Genomic DNA, 17,219 nt, shown 5'->3' with positions numbered 1-17,219 from the left:
CCAGACCGGAATCAAGCATCCAAGGACCGGTTTCTGGCTATCAGCCTTCATCAGCCTGGATAGCTTGACTCCAGTGGTGTGGAGAGCCTGGGACTCACGTCTGAGCATCCCCAGCACACTCAGGGTGAAATTGCAAAAAACACAGTTGATGGACAGAATGTAGAACAATGTCATACATTCACCCCAGTACAAGCATCTGGGCCTAAATCCATCGTTTTTTTGCACTCCACACCACCAGAAGAGACACATCAGCCGCCGCGCTGATGAGTTGGTTAGACACCAGCATCCCCTCCTTCAGAATCTCCTGAAAGTCCTCTTTCTTCTCTCGAGGAAGGAGCTCGGCGAATTGCTGGAGGGACTCCCATAGGGCACGATCGTACCGCCCTAGTAAAGCCGTGGCACTAGCCGCCTTCATTGCAGTAGATGCCGTCCCACAGACCTTCCTGCCTGCCGAGTCTATCCAGAGTTTCCAGGAGGGACCGTGGAAGACGGGGTGGTGGCATGCTGCTTCCTAGCTGCCGTCACTATGACAGAGTCCGGTGTCGGATCCATCCGAAGGAAAGCCGGGTCAGAGTCCGGGGCCCAGTACTTCTTAAGGAGCCTTGAGGGAGCAGCCTTCGTCACCGCGGGAGTGAGAAACAATTCCTCTGCGGGCTCTACCAATCCTGGTACTAAAGGCAGCAATGGTCGAGACAGGTGCTTTTTATGGAGCGTCTCTAAGATCACGGACGTCGTGGGCGTAGGCACCGTCACCGTGATGCCCAACTTCGCTGCCCCCCTCAGCAGCACATCTTGGAATGTGACGATGTCGTCTACGGGCGACACCCTCGTCCCAGGGGATTCCGACAGAGTCGGCGGTGAGTAGGCCCTGGTCCCAGAAGAATCCGTGCGGAACCGTGACCTGTGCCTCCTGTGGCGTCGTCTTGATCTCGTCGAAGACCTGTGATGACTCCGCGATCTACCCCTCCGACCGGAGCGAGAGCGCGATCTCCTCGGCTTTGGACGCTCCACAGGCCTCACAGGCGTAGTCGACTTCGGCCTGACTGGGGGCCTCGGCCGAGGGGGTCCCCTTAGGAGGCATCGGATATCGTGGCAGTGAAGCTGTCCTCGGAGGAACCGGAGGCGGTCCGCCAGCTGGGAGCCGAGGAGGAGGATGAGGCTGAGGATGAGGCTGAGGCTGAGGTTGAGGATGAGGTGGGAGTGGCGGCGGGGGGGGAGTCCGCGGCGGAGGCTCCTTGGGCAAGGGAAGTGGAGATGACCTCGGTTTAGGTGGTGTATACACCTCAGAGTACACCGAGCCCGGTGACTGTCCCTCCTTCCTAGGCTGAGGCGATGGAGAATCCCCTATCGGCACATGCCGCCGACTAGAATGACTCCTGGCGCCAGAACTCCTTCTGCGCCTCTTCGGCGTCGAAGAACGTCGACCCGACGGCGACCGTCGGCCCCTCGACGGCGAGCGCCCCCTTCTCGACGGCGAGCGCCTTCGCCTCGACGGCGAGCGCCTTCGCCTAGACAGCGACCTTCGCCTCAACGGTGACCGTCTGCGAGACTTCGACGTCATCCTCGATGTCAAGGATCCCCTCGACGCCGACCTCCTCTTCTTCGCCGACAGCGAACGGCGGTGTCGCCTCGACGGCGAGCGCCAAAGCCGGACCACCTCTCCACGTCGATAACTCGACGACGACGAAGACGACGATGAAATCGTCACCGGTGATCTCGACGGCGGTCTATTCAGTTCCCTCGACGCCGAGCGTCGATGCCGCTTCGACCGAGAGCCCTGGGGAACAGACTGCAGTCATCCCTCTCGATGCCGTCGTCGGTGCAATCGACGGAGAATGGGGAAGTTTGCTGCTCTTCCTGTCCCTGGGGAGCCCCCCAGAGGCCTCAGCATGGGCAGAGGAAGTCTGCCCAGACCCACCTTGTGCCTTCAGTCTTCTAGGCCTTGGAGCCTGATCTTCATCCTATCTCTCAGGGTCCTGCTGGAGAAGCCCTGGCAAATGTCACACTCTTCTGGGACATGAGATAAGGGAAGGCAGATGATGCACACCTCGTGTGGGTCAGACCTGGCCTTCTTCCTCGAACACTCTGGACATTTGTCAAATAAAGCAGGCATTTGGACAATAAAAGGCTGCCCAGAAACACACACAAGGAAGAAAGCAACAAGTACTTTAAATGAAATACACTCAAACACTTGAAAAAGTGAAAAAACACTAAATAACCCCTTAGAAAGGGAGAGCTCAATGCTCCAGGGTCCTGCTAGCAGGAGCCGGAAAAAAGAACTTAAAGTAAAAGGGACCTGCAGTGCATTCGGGATACTGTGAGGCTTCTGGAAAGTTCTCTTAAAGGCACAGTATCCTGTTCTGAGCCACATAATGGCAGCCTATGGGGCTTGTCTGTCCATTTCTTCCTCTCTATCATTCCAGAGGGTTTTGCTGTTAAAGGCAAGGGTTTTCCCTGTGGAGAAAACTGGACAGGCTGTGCTGTTTGTGGTTTTTGGTGGAATTTCTAGTTGAAGTACTGGACAGTGTAGCCTGTGGATATAGGCTGCATTATCTGTCTTTAAATTCTCTCTTAACTGTCTGTGCAGTTCTGCATGTTTTGACAACTAAAGAGATTATTTTTGATTGCTCTGGGGTCCACGCACATGGGCGGGACTATTCACTAGATTATGACTATACACAGAGATCCCCTACTACAGAAAAATGATTACTATTCGGACACGTTGCAACTGTAATTTGGTGCTGTCCAGGCCACACTCATGCATCTTAGGCATAGGGGGCAGTAAGAGATAGAAAAGAAGACATTGGAAGTGACTGAACAGATAACAGAAGTTTAGTCCTACCCACATCAACTGTACTCATTTTAATAAACCTTGCATGGGTGAAAGGCAGATGGATCATTGTGATTTAAACCTGTGAGACCAGGGGGTCACACACAAGTTCACAGAGTGAGTGCATTTGTTCACTTAACCACCAGAACCTACATTAAAGTGTGGCCCTCAAATGGAAAGATAAGACGAGACAGTAGATCTCTCCTATGTCACTTTTGACACCTTCTAGCTTAGTTCACTGTGGCAACCTCCACATGATTTTCACTCTTTCAGTATTTCTCGAATGGAGGTGGATTGTGAGATAGACCAAGAAGCGCATCCTAAGCCTCAGCATTTGTGAACATCTGCTATTTCTAAAAAGCAATTTGTGATAAATAGATCATAAAATATAACAGGCTGTGTCCATCAGAGTCTACCATCAATGAAAAACTGACTGTTTGTGGAGAACTTTGGGAACATGCAAAAAATAATCTTACCAGGCCTTGCAAGATTTTAAGGGCTTCATCCTTTCCTTCCATTTGTCTCTGAGTGGCTTCAAGCTCAGTTCGTAAAACATCGACTTCCTTTAAGTAAAACAAAGAGAGAAATGGATATTTTTGCTAATCTGGTAGATTTTACTGCAATAATAAATGTGACATGTTAAAAACACTCATTAGATCAGGGTTAACAGACATCTCTCCCAACCTATCCACCTGGCGAGAAGCACTAGACGGGGCTGCCTGCTCTCACCTCTGCTTTTTGCCCTGGCGGTTGAACCACTGGCATTAGCTATTCTCTGGACGAAACACACTGTGGGCATCCCTTTTGGTGGACGCGAGCACAAGATTGCTCTTTCTGCAGATGACATATTGCTCATTCTAACCCAACCTGAATCTTCTCTTCTAGCTCTAGTGAACACCCACACATCCTTTGAGAAAGTCTCTGGTTTTAAAATTAACAAGGCCAAATTCCAGACACTGAATTTGACCATTTCTCAACAGAATCTAGTCAATTTGCAGTTTCTTGCCCTCTTTCAGTGGGCACTGCGCTCACTCTGATATCTGAGCTTGAACTTTAACAACATCTTTCATAGCCTGGACTCATGCTATTTGGTTGGAATATTGGAGTCAATTCTAGAGGACCTACGGAGATGGAAACCACTTCAGGTGTCTTGGTTAGGCTGTCTTAGTGTGGTTAAAATGTCCATCTTACCGAACATCCTTTACCTATTTCAGACACCGCCCACCCTCATCCCCAAAGACGCAATCCTCCGTCTCCAATGCAACCTGCATACCTTTATCTGGGACGGAAAAAACCCCAAGATTTTCTAACACAATCCTCATTCTCCCCAGAGGTGGGAGGGTGGAGGGGCGATTTTGGATGTCCCACCCTCCTTGAATACTTTTGGATGGCACACTTACTCTATATCTCGGAATGGGTTGTCCACAAGAGCGAAAAACACTGGTTCCATACGGACCGTGCAGTGGAATGCTAACCCCTTTGGAACTTCGCCTGGCTTCCAAAACATCTTAGACCCACAGTTTTATATTGCCACTCCTACTAAGATGGTTCTCGAGATCTGGGATAGGATAGCAACTAAAATAGGTCTTACTACTTTCCCATGTCCGAATACACCATTGACCCGCAATCCAGACTTTCTTCCGGCTTTATAAACTCACACCCCCACTGCCTGGAGAGATGGAGAGAGGGAGACTGACAAACATTCCAGGCCCTTTTTATAGGGGGTTTGGTTAAGATTTGTCATCAATGCAAAGAGGACGTTACACTCCCCAAAGCTGTCCGACAGCAGTATTACCAATTGCAGCACTGGATGCTTACACCTTTCAATTCACAAGGGGCCACAGACAACACACCCCCTTTGAAATGCTGGTTAGATGTTTTGATGGGACACGAGGCCTGATTTTGCGCACCTATCTGGCACTTCAATACTCAACCCCTGTGCATCCACACAACTACAAGACACAATGGCATTCTGACTCTACAGAAGGAATTTCCCAGAAACAATGACAGCATCTTTGGTGTGACATCCCCAAGATATACAGTAGCATTTCGTAGCGCGAAACAGCCTACAAATTAATGATTAGGTGGTATTACACCCGACACACCTACGGAGAATGTTTCTCACTTCCTCACCTCACTGCTAGCGTTGCCAATCAGCACCTGGTGACTTCTTTCTTATTTGACGGCCCTGTTCCATACTTACTCTATATTGGAACGAGGTCTTGAATCATATTAAAGGAATCATAGGCTTCCCTCTCCCGAGCTCCTATAATACCATCATACTAGGCATACACCCTCTAACAATGACAGCAATGATGCATTCAAATTGGTACCTTATAGCCTCAATGTTAGGTGTGGCCGAACAATTACTCGCACTCCACTGGAAGAAACCCTCTGCTCCACCGATCGCCCAGTGGTTTACACATCTTTGGCACATCTTGGCTATGGAGCTCTTATCCCACAGGATAGCACATACTGAGAACACATTTGCTCACATCTGACACCTCCTAATAGATTACTTTTTTCAGAATGAAACACTCTTGCTTCGTACTTCCCCGGCTTAGAGCTCTTCATTTGTTCGAGCATACCTCCCCTGGAAATCGAGGTCTATACCCATAGAGTGGGGAGACTGATTCTTCCCCGTACTGTCATCGTTACCCTTTAACCAGATCCTTATATATAATCTCCAAAGCTTTCTCCCAAGGTCTCCAGACGCCCATATCTTTCCTTGGAACAAACATACTTTATATTGCTGTAACCTCGACCTATGTTTGATTTTCTAATCTGTTGTATTTTTCTTTCCTTTTTATTGTGGGTTTGTTATTATTTATAACAAGTGTGAATTCTGTCACACCACTGTTTGCGATATTGCTCTGTTGCTCAGCTGATCCAATGCCTACAAGACTTCATGGCTACGCATTTTATACAGCTTTATTTAAGGTCTGTTGCCTTGATTATTAAGATAACATTACAATCTGCAGATGTTGGATGTCCTATTTACGTTGATGACTGCAAAGTGTGTGTATGTTTCCTTGATTATTTTCAATAAAAAGATTTGAAGTAAAAAAGCACTCGTATCAGAACAAATGTACATTGCTTCAGCTACAAACAATGATGTGGTTATCCAAATGGGCAGTGGTACATTTTGGCAGAAACCCGTCTATGCATAGCCAAAAGGTATTAAACGTATGACTTAGACAAATGTTTCAAACATGTAAGAACATTGCATCCTCGCATCTACTTGTCAAGCTGGTGGAACAGTAAATAGAGGAACAGTAAACCCCTAGCATTGGATTTGAGCCAAATATGTCACCTGTGTTTCTAGCTACTCATAAACACCACCAACCAGAAAATCTGTCTACACTGGACTTGGCACCACCTACAATCTGAAGAATAACGACTTGGAACCCAACACAGCTCAGATTGAATACAGGGGAGACAGTTGAACAATGTGAGACCCCCAGTATTTTCTGAGATGTTGTACCAGATGCATGCCTCAGCGGAAATTAATTCAACCATGATCAACTGTGTGCAACAGTACAACGTCACCCCCATACCACTGGATACAATTGGAAAAAGAAAAAAAAGTCACTAAAGTGAACAACCAACTGTTTGACGAGAAAGTAGGAGCCATGAAGCCCAAAGTAATCTGGAATGGAAATGGAAATAATCCAAACTTGACAATAATAGGGTATGAGGGAAGATTTACTAGCGAATATATCACAATGCTGTTAGATGGGTAAAAAAGCTATTCTATATGTATCAGATCATACCATAACACAACAAGTGACTGACTGTTCACAACCAACGAATAGATATAGCGTGACTGACTGTTCACAACCAACGAATAGATATAGAGATCCTGAACAATTTCCCTGCCTCAGCCTTACACTGAGACGCCCACCTGAACTTTTTCCTTGTGAGAGAAAAAAAAATCTGAGCCACATTCATCATCAACCCAGAACCACCTTCCCCTCATGTAAGTACCCATTCTGCACACCTGCTTTTCATCCTTTACATTACTATCCAGATAAGGAATACTGCTTCTAGAATAAAAACAATTACCTGTTAGACCCAGCGGTTTCCGGGTGGATGGGACGCATCGAAGCCAGTCGGTATCCACCACTCTATGATACACATGTCCGATAACCTGTGCTCAACCTTGCTTAGGTTGGCAGTGAGCATGCAGGCTTGCCCTCAGGGCCCAAGGGTAAAGTATTGGCAAAACACCACCCTCACAACACACTGCATACACCACAAAAAGACTCCAAACCATATGCATAAAACACTGGTCTTTGTACTATACACACACACTGAAATCAAAATGGTATACGCGTTGTATATACACTTTACAGTTATGTGAAATTGTCGAACTTTTCCATTAGCAGCTGAACGGCATGAACATATATGCTGTAATCAGAGGTATTCATCCAATACGTCATTCGCCAGAATCGCATACCCCCAACATTTGCAATGGTCAAGCAATCACAGGTCTCTGACTACGACCTATGACCCAGCTCCTCACTCAATCAACTAAACCAGCCAACGATACATGCTTCCCCTGCTGGGGATTGTCGGGATTGTTGATTAGATTGTCGGAACGACCTAAAACTAAAGTAACAGTTACTTAGTTTCTGATTAGCCTGATTAGATCTCTAGGCCCGAGGCACCTGCAATCGCAATCCCCCCTCCATAGATAAAAGGTTGTGACCCAGGAAGCTGGCGAGCTTCCAAGTCTGGAGAAATGTTTCCCCTCATGCGGAGGTGCGAGCTGCCGTAGCTCTCAACAGCCAGCCATAGGTGCCCACAAGGCACAACAAAATCCCTTGGTCGCAATATTCTCCACAAGAAAAGTACCTTGTGGCGTAGGTCCATGGAGAGGGAGCCAGCACCCTCAGATGGAGGCTACAATGTCTGGTACTGTCGTCCTCCCGATCTGGAGGTCGAAGACAGTCTCAGTTCACAGCTCAGGTCCTCCAACACCCCTCGGTCATCACATGCTCTGGAATGCTAGCACAGGCTCCCTGGTTGCAAGCACAGGTATCTGGTTCTTAGCAAGCTCCCCCCCGAACTCCTCACGTCCCAGCACCTCAGGTGGCTGCTGATCTTTACAAGCACAATTCTCTGCAAAGTGTGATGATGGTGTACATCAGGATGGTCCTTGTCCCAACTGATGATCTCTTCTACCCGTTTCTGCCACAATCTGCATGGTCCTTACAATCACGTAGAAATGTGGAGATGATAGTTCCCAAGTGATAGTTCCCCTCCTGCAGCACAACAAGCTCCAGGCCACCACAAGTCTGCGAATAGTCCAGTTGCAGTCTCTCCTGCCCTAATGATTACTCGTGTCGATGTTCCAGCGTCGGGAAACATCCTTTACAACGCAACTTTTACCACGCAGTACCTTTACGACGCAACTTTTACAACGCATGTCATTACAACGCATTGCGCTGGGGGATGCTCTAGGATAGGGAATGGATTTAATTTACTATCCAACACCTTCCCTACTGTCCACGGGGACTGGAGTTGGAATAGTAAATTAAACTATTCACTATCCAACACCCCTAAGCGCTATGCGTTGTAACAGCATGCGTTGTAAAAACTGCGATGTAAAGGCATGCGTGGTAAAAGCATGCGTTGTAATGTCATACATCCCCCAGTGTCGAACCAGCATAGTATGGTTCCAAATCCAAAAGCATCTCTACAGGAGGCCAGAGCCACATTAACCTTTGAAGAAACAATCAGTTCAAAATGCCACTTTTGGAATGCACAAACCCTCTCTAAATTTTGGACTGTCTGCCATCCTTCCCCGGGAGGTTTGATCACTATCTTTGGTGGGCCCAAGACCCTGCCCATTGGATTGCAGGAGCCAATTCCAGCCCCCCGTTACCATCCCAGAAAGGCCCCTTAGAGTCAGAGTTCTCTGGTTCCCTTGATCCCCTTGTTTATGGCCTTCTATCAGGAATGTACAGATGTAGATGACCCCCCCAGCAACCAGATGTGAATTGGAGACAGGCCAAAAGGCACACAGAGCCACGAGTATCAAAATGCCCACTTTACCAAAGTGACATAAGTGACATTTCAATATATGTAATGTCAGATCCACTCGCACTACCAGAGAGGAGTCGCCATTACAAACTCATCGATTTCAAACACTTGCTATTTTTTTGCCCGAAGGAAATACTACTCAATAGCCTTTCCCTACATTCCCCCCATGCTAATCCAATACGAAAAGCAGGCCTCGTTGTACTGAACACACCATCCGGTGTCATTCATGACCCTTGCATATAACGCACAAGAGCACATGCTCTACCTCTTCTCTGCCACCAGGGAGAACTCCGATATATCAGAGAAATGTAGTGCCTTGGCATGTAGCTTTCTAAACGCCAAGCTGAGTATCAGTAGCCAGGGCACACATGCCCCACCAGGGCAAACCTGCAACACTATAGATGATCTACCACCGTGAATGGCACAACCAGTGCTGCAGGGTCACAAAGGAGATTCCGAGATACAAGCCCTACGTATATGTATTACCCCTTGACAAGGGGGTTGCAGCTAACTTCCATCAGCCAATCATATATACACCTATCACCAGTATGTATATGACGAGCACAGCACTTTGGCACCGAATGGCAATGTCAAAGGCGCTCAAAGTCCTAAGGCTAGCATCCATATCAGCGGAAAACTGGGAAGGAGAAAAACAAAAAGTTGAGGGAAAGCACCCTAGAAATGGCCATTTCCAACACTACTCTAGGGGCCAACTTTATGATCAGTGAATATTAAATATACATTAACAAAGTTTTTGCAGACATCAACATTATTCTAAATACCACACCAGAGGCGAGATGTATTTCACTAGATATCTCCCAGGAATTCGATACACTAAGCTGGGAGTACATGCTGACCGCCCTGCAGAAATTTGGGATCCCCGAAGAATACACACAAAGGATTCCAATACTTTACCACCTCCCAACGGCCAGGGTACACACTGGATTGCACATATCACAAATATACCAAATACAAAGGGGTACAAGACAAGGCTGCCCCCCTATCGCCCATATTATTTGTGCTTGCACTCGAACCTTTAGCCCACAGAATACACATGGTGTCCAATGGCTGGAATATCACAATTAACCGCACCCACCACACACTATCACCTTACGCAGATGATATTGTAATTTACACCAGATGACTGCAGGACAATTTAGACTCTGTAGCGCAAATCTTTACACAGTTTTATTCCATTGCGGGATTGGCCATAAATTACGAAAAATAATATCCATTTCCTTTTGGAAATGAAATGGATAGTCAAACTATCCCCTACGGAAACCGAATTATAACAATAGCTCACACCACATTCTGGTTTTTAGAGATACAAGTATACAGAAATCAACAGGACCTCATTGAAGGGAACTTGCAAAAAGCAGTAGGTTCACTAAGTTCTCAAATTACCTTTTGGACGTCCATACCCCTCTCAGTTGCGTAAAGACTAGCAATATCGAAAATGGTAATGCACCCGTGCCTTCCTCTATTTTTTACGAACCTGCCAGTAATGATTCCCAAAGCCATCTCCAATCTCCAAAACACTGAATACGTTATTAACCCATCTAACAAGGCCGCCGACGTATCAGCATAGCCAATCTACAACTCCCGTCAGATACCGGAGGGATGGTAGCACCTGATTTTTATGCTTACGGCCTGGCGATCAGAACTTCTGTGGCTCACATACTGGTTAGCAGGCCGAAACTTACAAGAGATAGCCTACACAAACCAAATGATCACATAGGGTACACTGCACAGGTTGCTATGTCCGAGTAGTATGGTTCCACCTTCTGCTCAAACGCTTCTCAGACCTGCGATTGCTTATTGGAAGCAAGCATTAAAATATACAATTAAGACCCCAACATACGCTCCCAACATACCACTTTTGGGCATCCCCACCAACACGGGAACCTTCACTAATCGCTAGCTAGATCTCTGGACACAGGCAGGAGTTACCACAGTGGGAGACCTCTTTGGAGAGGGGATGTTGCAATCACACACAGGTTTCACAAATGAACAAGGGGTCACAGGAGCACTATTTTTAATTCATGCCAGCCTGGTTCGATACATTAAGAAGCACTGGACACTCCAATGATTGGAACCCACTACGAACGAATTAGTTAATTTAATATACCTCATGGGAACAGGTAGGCATCTAACCCGCTGGTTCTACCATAGGATACACACCCATCAACCATCCCGTTTGACCCTAACACGTACCAAGTGGGAACAAGATGTCAACAAACCACTCTCAAACAAAGAGTTGAAAACAATATTGGAATATCCCAAACAAGTATCTCATAATAAACAATTTAAATGTATCCAATACATGATAACTCAAAGGGCAAACCTAACACCACACAAGTTACACTATATCTAACCTAGCGTCATGGCATCCTGTCCTAGATGTAATGAACAAGACGCAGATCTCATCCACATGATATGGTCGTGCAATGGACTACAAGAATACTGGGGAAAGATAATTGCTACCCTGGATGAGATGATGAGAGACACGGGTTGGCAAACAATAGAAATGTGCATAATAGGTCTATATCGGCGGCGAACGGGATACGAGGTACAGGCCAAATTTGCAGGTCTAGCTCTTACACTAGCAAAAAGAGGTATCACAAGGAGATGAAAATCATCATCACCCTCTAAGATACAATATTGAAAAGAAGAAGTCGAAAAATTGGGTTTATCAGAAAGTGTAGCTATTCGCAGAGAAGAACGCAGAGGGCTTCGGAGAAGCCTATAGCCATGAGCTGGGATGCCCTATTAGAATCATTCAAAGCTTTTGACATACTCAAACCCCAAGGATAATGCTACACTCACACATGAGCCTCCTCACGGTCAAAACGTAGATCCTGTTGGGTGACAACAGTAGTTCCCCCGGAACTTCACACAGGTAGATGTAAGACACCATCCCCATACTCACTATTACCCCAAAACCTCTACATTGAAACAGAGTGAACACTAAATATATGGCTCCTTCAAAGACTCATACCCATGTGTCTACAAAATCAGACTGACATGCAATAACCAGTCAGCATAAACTTGTCCTTTTTGCGCCCGTCAGCAGGGGAGGTGGGAGGGAAGCTATGTTATTGAAATATTGGGTTTTTCCTCAATATCATGTAATTTAAATACTTTGATGTACTAGCAGGATAGCCATCTAATGGTCGCCTGGCTTAAGCTAAGTCAGGTCCGGTCCTGAATACTATATGATTATATGCACCGTTACATGACAAGAATAATTAATTGTAAAATTAAGCTGCTACCATGTGCATAAATACCATCATGCTGTACAAACAAAGTGTATTATAACCGGAGGAAAATTAATAAAAATGTGTTTAAAAAAACACTACAACAAAGTTCTAAATACCTTCCAAATGAAGGGCATATTGCCCCGAACACTAAAATGTCACAACTACCAATCTTCGTTGATGACCTCAGGGACCTATCCAATCATATGCAGATTTTAAATATTCCATCCAATACATGATAGTGAAGACTGAGGTAATCTACAAACTCTAAAATTATGTGTTCTTTGTTTACTGTACGACTTGCAATCAGGTTTCAGGCCTGATACGGGCAGAAACTATCCGACATCTTTGTGAACCTCCTGACAAGAACAGACCTGCCACCCTAATTCTCTTTCCAATGCCTACGACGTGGCTTGTTACTAAGATTTCTACAAATGTGGAAGTGGATTTTCAAAATGGCACTTAGCTTAATTTCAGAAGCCAAAACATCTGGATTCTTCTTTCACAACCCAGCTTTCTAAAGATGCCATGCAGACTAACACAAGGCTCGTCCATCTCCTGCTGAAGTTTAACAGGTAAATGCGCCCTCAAGCTTAAGTCATGGAGCAATAATCAAGAAATTAGAGCAAAAATCAAACAATATGCCCCTTCTGGCTGCACAGAAATAGTTATGGGCCTTTCACCATTTCAACTCAATTATACATAATGGCACTTTATTTTTTTGTTGTTTTGAAAAACAACATTTATTTCTCTTTTACAAAACTGACTACAGTGATGTAAAATGTGACAAAAGTCCCTTCTGTAACCTCTTCCACCATCTTGTTTTAACAACCAATATGCGCAGGCTCAAAAATGGTTGGCCTCTCAAGAAGTGTATCTAGACTCCTAACAATTATATTGAATAATAGTATTTCTGTTGCGTTTCTGATATATTGCTTTAAAATCAGGTCATATACGTCAGGATCAGGGGTATCAGGAGGAACTAGACCAACAAGAGCAGAGCAGAACTCACAAAGGACAGGGAAAGATGGGAAGACTTGAGATGAGAGGATCTGGAGGGCTGGTCAGAGGCATCTAGGACACATAGGTATCAGGTCGTCTTAAAGCTCAAGGTGAAGAAGAGAACAATCAGACAGAAGCCCTGAGAGAAGACGGGAGCTTCTAGGGGAATTAAAGAACTATCAGGAAGAATGGTCATTTGCTTCACAACTGCTTAGTTTTATGGCTCTCTGACTTGCAGCTCTCACACCCATTTACTCACCTTCTGCACCTATGTTCTTTTTACTCCTTCCTTCTCTTTTTTCCTCCCCACTTTGCAGTTGTCTACCTTGTTTGGTTCACTCGCACCTGCATCTGTGGTCTGACTGTACTAACCGCACTAGGTACGCTCTGAACCTACCTGGCTGACGTGTTCCACTGGTGAATCTTCCCCTAACATTCCTGTGCTTTGTAGATGCAGCACCTTGACTCATATGCCTCCTAGTCCTCTGGCCCTTCAGGTTTACTGGTACTCTTGACCCATTACTGGCTCTTCCTTACTAAGAACTTGATACGTCCTGCATCGGAGTGGCGATTGTGCCTGGAAGTGGTTAGAACTATCTAATTTTTCCTTTTTCTAGTCGATACTGGCAGGGTGTGTGCAAGTAGATGTGACAAGAATTACCAAAACATGCAAAGCGGATTTACAAGCACTGAAAACGTTTCGGAGTTTCTTGAATCATTACCCCCATCTTCCCCAATCAAGTACATGTGCATTGAGTTCCAGTTATTCCAAACCGCGTCACGCTCTCAGAGAGGAATCTGGGGTATTAGCATCAGAATCCATCTAACGTATTGTTTTAGATCTCAAACTTCACAATATACTGTCAATTAAGTCATGATCAAAGTACTACTTTATATCAACTGCATATTTCCAAACAAACTATGTACATATTTTTGTAAGTACATTTTTTTTCTAGCTTATCTTTATTTAAAATACATACAAATCTTTATAGTCCAAGATGCAGCAGTAATTCATCATCATCTATTCAGTTTCTTAGAGAGAGAATTACAAAGGATTTGTGTATTTACACTGTGATTTCCAACCTACATTAATAGCACAGATATTCTCACATTTATGTTCTGATTAGTACTATCCATGTGAAACACTAAAGTGCCCTCAGCCAATCCTATTTATATTTTCTAAAGAATACAGTTATTTGTTGGTAGACTTGTTTATTCATTGACATTTATTTGACAATTCCCAATGTCTTAATTGACTATGATATCAAAGATTTTACCTTGCCAATAACACAATTCCTACCTCACGACAGATATAATTCTTGGAGTAATTAAAATGATACATCTTCTCCTGGTCGAAAACAGGATTGATTCCTTATCAAAAAAAGTGCATTTTATATTTCACCGGAAAGCCGAATCTTCATAAAAAGGTTTGAGTGCATCCACCTATTTACTTGTTATATTTCTTGTTTTTTAATTCAGGATTCCCTTACACTCGCATAATTATTCCAACTATTAACTTTATATCACTAAAGAAGTTTCTGTTTTCATATTAGTTTTCCTTATTTAAGATAAATGCCTCTTCATGTTTACTGCCATCATTCAAAAACTGTGTTACCACCTGTTTAATGTTATTATTCAAAACATACACTTCTCCCAATCAAAGTGCTCCTCATCATCAATTCATTCTCATTCCGGGTGGTAGGAGATATAGTGTTCCTCTAATGTATTCATTTATCTTTTTGCCAAGGTGTTATGTTTCACATAGGTACCCCAATAGATGCTCGGGTAGTCACCTAACCTTTCACCTATATTCTCCCCTACCATTAGACTACATAACGGTTCTTGGGACTGACCTTTTAGCTAGTTACGATACTGATTACAGGACGTAGGGTTTTCCCTGAAAGCTAGCCTCATCCATACTGCATGAGGATTCTTGGAAACTCAGCAGGACTACCATCTCCTGCATAATAACTATGTATAAGGGTCATTCCTTCAGTCATTTCAAGTCCGACATGACACAGTGTACCACTTTGGGTATATAAACAACATATTTTGCTGAGGTAGTCAGAGGAGAAAAGGACTTCCATGCTGACACACTGACGCGAGACGCTAAGGTTCCTGCACGCAGACACTCCAGCTCACAGTGGTCTGACACCCCTCGCGGGGTGTCCATCTCGAGACCAAGACAGGGGTCCCACAGTCTCTCACTTCAGGTAATGGGGTTGACTTTATCCTAGAGGGATTCTTGGCTTTACACCTAAATACATGCTAGGTACACTTAGGTATATCTAGTTAGGGTCGCATCGTAGGATTACACATTTTACTGTCATGTATTTTATATACTTGCCTCTATTCATTGTTTTCGCACAATGGTAGAAATCTACGATCCTTTTACTCTGTTAGCGCTTCTAAGCATTATATCTGTTCTGTCTAATGTTTGTTTCAGTACACCAATTTTACACTCGAATGATGCTAGTTCAATAAATGCTTATTGGAAAACATCCCCATCGTTTATTCTGTGTATCTCTCTGAGACAAAGTGAGCACGAGAAACTGAGTGAAAAGTATCCCACTGTTTCCACTATCCTGAGGGATCAGGGTTGTCATGTTCGATAGTTGCCAAGAGCTATTTTTTCCTTGGTAAGAGGGGTTTCTAGTGGCACTGTGAGCTAGCTGGTACACCGGCTAACATACCCGGTGGGGGTGTCTAGAATCAGTCTGGACACCACTCCTACAGTGTATGTTGTCTTTTCGCCCAGGGCCTATATAGGGTTATAGAAACTACATGACAAAAGGGCACGTTAGAAGCGCATTAGTTTTCACATTTTGAGAGAGGAATAAAAAGAAATCTGGTATTTGTAAAACTTAAAACTACTTACCCCTAAGTCTCAAGGCGCTGGGGGCTGTCAGAATGACTTAATCCAATGAAAGAAAAGTAATCTACATTAAAGAACAGCTCTGTCAAACTGAACTCTCTTTTCACTTTATAACTGAACAAATTGGGGCATTGAGAATTTCAAAAAGGTTAGTTTGAAGGAATGTGGTTTGTTTATTGAAGATATCCTACAAAGCTGGTGGTCGTTGGAGAGCAAGGCATCTACCCTCCTGTAGAGCCATTCCATGTTTGGATTCTGTAGAGTAGGTTTTGATTTCTTGAGCAAAGAGAACTTCAGGGACTTAAGTGTTTTATCTTGTTTCAAAGGAATACAGGGATGTGTCCACAGTGTTTTCAGTAGTCACTGAAGAGATATCAGATAGAGGTACATAGGTTTCCAGTGCCTTTTTTAGGTGACGAATTTAAGACTACTTAAAGGCAGAGGAGTAGGTGTTTTGGCTAGCCGATTATTAGGCAACTGAAGTACTGTATTGAGAAGCTGTTAGTTGATTGCACCTCAACCAGTTTACGATCTTATGGGGATAAAGGAGCATTCACTCATTTAACAATGTAAACCGCACTCCCTTTTCTTTTCAAGTGTATTACCGTGGAGTAAAACCTAAATGAATGGTCCAAAGGCCCAGATGCAGGGTCAGGTGTTTAAAAGCCCAGAGGCATGGACTTTAAAAGCAATTAATTACTTCTTATTTTACAATACATTTTCCATGTTTAAGAGATTATTCTCTGAGAATTTTCCTAAAATAGTTCATCAATAATTTATTGAATGCCCCTGATTTGCCACGTCAAAATCACTAAAGCATATAAAACACATTTTTATATGTTTGCCTATTCACATTTACTTACATTCAACTTAAAGGAATTGTTTTTACAATAAGATATTATTTATGGTGTCCTATAAACTTAAAGCCTACAAAAGCATTTCAGTAGAAGAGCCAGGATTTGTAGCCACGCATAAATTGTAGAAAGGTGTTAGTCGTCCAAACACTTCTTTGTTGCTCCATGCCTAGTAGCTGAAGGGATGCAAGATGGGCACTAAGCTTCCAACAAGATATTTGGTCTTAGGGGTACTATAGAAGTTAGGAATTTGGTACTGGATAAAGCAGCCATCTTGAAGGTTGTATTTACAGTCCAAATCTATGACGAGTTATAGGCCTCTAAGATACCAAGAAGCATAGCAGAGTGCCTAC

General features: G+C 44.3%; 1 protein-coding gene across 2 annotated transcripts in view; it reads right to left on the bottom strand.

The window, feature by feature from the left end:
* Positions 1 to 17,219, bottom strand: part of CCDC125 (coiled-coil domain containing 125) — a 294,065-nt gene that overhangs the window by 146,472 nt on the left and 130,374 nt on the right. For both annotated transcript variants that reach the window (XM_078675304.1, XM_078675305.1), the window contains one exon: positions 3,307 to 3,393. In XM_078675304.1, coding sequence (XP_078531430.1) covers positions 3,307 to 3,393 — 87 coding nt within the window. The remainder of the gene's footprint in view (positions 1 to 3,306; positions 3,394 to 17,219) is intronic.

The sequence above is a fragment of the Lissotriton helveticus genome, chromosome 2_1 (genome assembly GCF_964261635.1).
Source record: "Lissotriton helveticus chromosome 2_1, aLisHel1.1, whole genome shotgun sequence".
Classification (NCBI taxonomy): Eukaryota; Metazoa; Chordata; class Amphibia; order Caudata; family Salamandridae; genus Lissotriton; species Lissotriton helveticus.
This window is presented reverse-complemented; position numbering and strand designations above follow the sequence as displayed.